Genomic DNA, 5,096 nt, shown 5'->3' on the forward strand with positions numbered 1-5,096 from the left:
AGACATCTAGATCTCAACACTCCCCTGCGACACGAAATAGTGTCACTTTGTTGAACGACTTAGTGATCTTTGGCTGACAAGCCCCATGTATCTCATATACTTAAAGTGCAAATTTGCAGGCAATGTTTTCGTCAGCAAATCCGCTGGATTTTCATCACCAGACACATGTTCAAGGACAATCATTTTGTCCTCGATTAGGTCTCTTGTACGATACACCTTGGGATCGATGTGCTTGTTCGAATTTGAACGTATATAGCCATCTTTAACTTGATTCATAGCTGCCAAATTATCTTCATACACCGTAATTGGCGTTTCCATGAGCGGAATTTTCAAGGTGTTCTCCATGGCTTTGGTAAAGTTCACCAGCCACGGAATTTCACGAGAAGCTTCATATAAAGCAATCAATTCCGATTCAAATGAGGATGTAGCACTAAGCGTTTGTTTAATAGAACGCCAATGAAAGGCAGTTCCATTAATCAGACAAACATAGCCTGTCTGACTTTTTGCGTTCCGTGAATCTGATCGATGTCCGGCATCGGCATACACTTGAATATGTGGCAAAGCATTATCGTTCTTCTTGTAAAATAGCCCATAATCGTGGGTTTTCTTCAAGTATTGGCAGACTTGCTTGATTGCGTTGTAGTGTCTTAAACCAGGCCTTGACGTGAATCTAGCGAGTAAACTCACTGAGAAACTAATGTCTGGACGGGTGGTATTTGCCAAGTATGATAACATGCCGATGTAAGATCGGTAGGCGGTGTTATACGGCCAAACTTCTTCATCATCTTTAAGTGCTCGATAGATATCATGTCCATATAAGACATTTCTAACTTGCAATGGTGTATCACATGGAGTAGTATACTCGAGATTGACGATTTCCAATATTTTGGACACCATTTTCGATTGATGAATGAATGTGCCGCTACTTGTGTGGATAATTTCCACGCCAATGCAGGCGGTAACAGTATTGAAGTCTTTCATTGCAAAGTGGTTTTTCAGCAGTTGCTTGGTATGTGAAATGGCTTGTGTCGGACCCATAATATTGGTGTCATCCACGTAAATCGACGTGATAGACGGTCCGTGCTCCGTATTTTGAAAAAATACACTTGGAGCTTCTACACAATTTGTAAATCCTTCGGATTTCAACACTTCAGCGTACTTTGAATACCATTGTCGTCCAGACTGTTTAAGTCCATATAACGACTTCTGCAACTTTACACAAGGTTGTCTAATATGATCAGGCGTATGAAGACCATCTGGTACTTTCATATAGATATCTTCCAGCAAATCGCCGTATAGATACGCCGTTTGTACGTCCATCGCGTGGATCGCCCAGTCTTTTTGTGTGGCAATGCCTATCAAATATCGATAGGTGGCAATGTCAAGAACTGGTGAATACGTCGAGGTGTAATCTTGACCATATTTTTGACTAAACCCTTGGGCCACTAATCGTGCTTTGTATCTTTTTGATGGTTCAGTTTTTATTGTAAGAATCAATCGATTGCCAATAAGTGTCTTCCCAGTCGGCAGTTCCATAACAGAACTAAACACGCCCCTCTCATCGAGAGATTGATATTCGGCGTGAATTGCATCGCGCCAGACTTTCCAATTCGGTAGTTTCTGGGCTTCAGCAACATTCTTGGGTATCACTTCACCAGCAATCATGATCGAAAAATTATCAACCATGTCGATAGTAATGTCATCTGCAAAATCTGCAATGTCGATGAAGTTTGATTTTGTTTTCCCACTACGTGTTCTTGGCAAGTTAATATCAACTGCCGCAACATCCCGCGGAGCGGTATAGTTTTCGGGGGGAATGATTTGGCTGTGTTTCACGTGTTTAGGTGTCTTAATCGGTACCTTGCGGGGATGGACATCATCGTCTGAAGCATCAATCACTGTCGGTGATGAGTTCAAAATTGACTTTGATGGTGAAATCCGTGACGGGTTCACCTCCCCTGCAACAGATACTGTAGCGCCTTTGCTATTGTTCTGAGAAGGCGTAGTAGAAACACTATGATCAACTTGAGGCCATTTTCTTTTGTTGCTGACGGAAACATTTTCACTTGCGTTCGTTGAAGGTTGATGCCTCTGAACAATATCAGCATTGTTTCTTGTCATAGAATATCGTTGTTCTAACATACTTGTAATCAATAAACTCGCATATTGTTCATCAAATTGATCAGTGATATCCACTTGAACTGCAGTTAAAGATTGATCCAATTTTGGAAACACGTCCTCATTGAATGTGCAATGTTGGAATCGAGCAGCAATCAGTCGATTGGTGTGAATGTCAATGACTTTGACCACCGATCGTGATATGAAGCCGATATATATTGATCGCTTAGAACGATCATCCAACTTTGTACGTAACTCTGGTGGTACTAACACGTAAACTTCACATCCGAATGGTCGGAAATGTAGAAGAGACGGCTTCTCACCAAAGAAAGTTTCATGAGGGGTCAAGTAGTGTAGTGCCGTATGTGGCCAAACTTCTAATAACGCATTTGCATGAAGATACGCGAGAGCCCAAGCATCGGTTCCCAGGTTTGAAGCAACGAGAATGGTGCGTTGGACATACGTTATTTTCTTAACATACGCCTCCGCTATGCCATTGGTTTCGTGTTCATATGGTACTGAGTATGATACGGTAATTCCGTTGGCTTCACAATACTTCGAAAAAGCATTACTTCGAAATTCCATTGCATTATCAATGCGAATGATTCTGATACGATGATCAGGTAGGTGTTGCATGAGTCGAAAAACTAACACCAAAATGCGGTAGAAAGCTTCGTTCCGCGACGTGAGAAGTGCGACTGAACCTTTTCTGGAACAATTGTCGACGACTACTAACACGTATTTATACCCCATGGAATTAGGTGTGAGAGGACCAATAATGTCGATGTCCAACCTTTCCAATAATCGGTATTGAATGTCTCCAGATTCGGAGAAGTGGTGTCTGTGTGACTTCCCCAGTATACAGGGTATGCAGTTTTCTTGCATTCCATCTTCAGCAATATATTTTGCAACTTGTTTTGCGTCATTCACAGCATCATAGTTCACCATACGTTTCAAGGTAGTAATGGACAAGTGACCAAGTCGCTCATGCCATGGGTGAACAATGTGCACTTTGTTTGATGTCGAAACACCGGTGAACGCAACGTAGAATGGACGTGTAAAAGGAATTTCACAATAATAATCGTCTTTGATTAAGACTTTAATGTGATCTTTGTGCACTGTCGCATCATAGTTGTTCACCAAATCGGTGAAAGCAATAATGTTCGTAGATGGTTTGTTGTTGCTTATAGGAATGTAATAAGCTTTTGGTATATGTATGCTTACTTGATTATTCAAAATAATCGAAACGGAACCAACACCCTGAACTAATTGTTCATTTTGTCCCACAATTGTGTGAACTTGGATGGAGCAAGGTCTCATTTCATTGAATAAATCAGGGTCACTGAAGAAGGAATTCTCACTTCCAGTATCGATCAAAGCAATTTTATTGGTTTTGCTCATTACATGATGAGATGTTGATTTATTTGTTACAGGAATGAGATCTTGTGGATTCTCGTGATCGTGAGTTTGATCAACTGTTCCTGCGACATAAATCATGTGAGCATTGATTGGTTTGTGCAAACGTTCAGAAATTGGAACGTACGTGTGCATGTGATAGTCGTCATCTTCAAAGTCGGTAGTAGACTTCAGAAACTTAGCAGGAAACCCAAATTGCTCAAAGTGAGATTGGACTTTGGCTTTGGCTTGATTTCGTTTGCTTCTATCACTAGCCGAATCATCACCAATTGTGATATTATTGATTGCGGTGCGTGGATTTTTCTTGGCAGCTTCATTACGCTCATTAATGAGACGTTGTAGCATATAACACTTTTGGAGTGCGTGTTTGCCTTTGTTGCAAAACTTGCAAACATCAGCTTCTTCATCCACATCGGATATAGAAGAATTGTCTTTAGTCGGATTTGACTTGACAGATGGATTACCACATCCGCTGGTAGTGTGATTGTCATAGCGATATTTGCCAGATGCATAACACAAATCACAGTGTTTAGTAGACTTGACCTCAGGAGCAGCCTTCTTGGTAACCTTGGCCGTATCGGCTTTAGCACCGAGTAGTGGAGGCTTCTTGTTGTCTTTACGTTTGCCACTCTTCTTAGCTGTAATTGCGGCTGATTGAGTCATCTCTTGACCGATTTTCGGGATGGCTGGGGTGGCTTTATCACCGAAGAACTCCTTGTTACCATATTGGTCGGTAAAGCAGGTGATCAAATTGAGAATATCGGCGGGAGTAAAGATTTTATCCTGCGGGGAGAATACTATGTGATCCAAAACACGTTTGGCACCCGGAGTTGAGGGCATGGTGTGTTTCATTTTGTCGACTCTCATCTGATCGGTGACTAATTCGGTCATTCCCATCATCGGTTTAGATAGGGTATCGACCAGATTCCGTTCAATAGAGGTATATTCATGGATGTTTTCATAGCCGGAGATCTTCAAGTCCTGCCACTTCTTGATATTCAAGGTTCGTGTATGTTCAGAGTTGACTTCACATTGAAGCTTGAGACGGCTCCAAATATCTGGAGGATTGTCCAACTGATTGATAAGGACTTGAAAAGTTTCATCCAGTCCACCGCGAATCAATTCCTTGAGTTTTAGCATTCGCTCCAAATGAAGGAAATGCAAGTCAATATCGGTGGGATTATCGGAGGTGAGCGCGTCAAATTTACGCGTTGCATCACATATATTCAACTGTAGGTAAGGTTGAAGACGGCTAGACGTGATTTTGTCCATCATTGTCCGTTCCCATAGAGTCCAGTTGGTACCAGCTTGATCCAAGAAGGGAAATTTCCAGGTTAGATCATACTGAGGTTGATTTTTAGCGGTAACCATAGCATTGAAGGACTTGAATTCACGGAATGCTACAGGGGGTACGGCTGGTGGACGTGTTTCATTGGTGAAAACACGTGAATTTTGTTGAAGAGGAGGAGCTTCGGTAGTTGAAGAATCACCCATTCTGAATTATTTTATGAAGGTTTTTGATGTTGAGCTAGAGACTTTTAATCTGTTGAGATGCGGTCAGT

At 41.7% G+C, this 5,096-nt stretch overlaps 2 protein-coding genes across 2 annotated transcripts; both read right to left on the reverse strand.

The window, feature by feature from the left end:
• Window positions 1–42: 42 nt before the first annotated feature.
• Window positions 43–2,754, reverse strand: SmJEL517_g06290 (DNA-directed DNA polymerase; the record flags this gene model as incomplete). Its single annotated transcript, XM_031172216.1, has 1 exon — window positions 43–2,754. The coding sequence occupies one exon, from the start codon at window positions 2,752–2,754 to the stop codon at window positions 43–45; it is 2,712 nt and encodes a 903-aa protein (XP_031021808.1).
• An 835-nt stretch (window positions 2,755–3,589) lies between these two features.
• Window positions 3,590–5,029, reverse strand: SmJEL517_g06291 (uncharacterized protein; the record flags this gene model as incomplete). The annotated part of the gene is made up of 2 exons (XM_031172217.1): window positions 3,662–5,029; window positions 3,590–3,593 (listed from the first exon to the last, which is right to left on the reverse strand). Exons 1-2 carry the CDS (start codon window positions 5,026–5,028, stop codon window positions 3,590–3,592), a joined length of 1,371 nt encoding a protein of 456 aa, XP_031021809.1. The 5' UTR covers window position 5,029.
• Window positions 5,030–5,096: the final 67 nt, after the last annotated feature.

Source organism: Synchytrium microbalum, assembly GCF_006535985.1.
Source record: "Synchytrium microbalum strain JEL517 chromosome Unknown SmJEL517_scf0119, whole genome shotgun sequence".
Lineage (NCBI taxonomy): Eukaryota > Fungi > Chytridiomycota > Chytridiomycetes > Synchytriales > Synchytriaceae > Synchytrium > Synchytrium microbalum.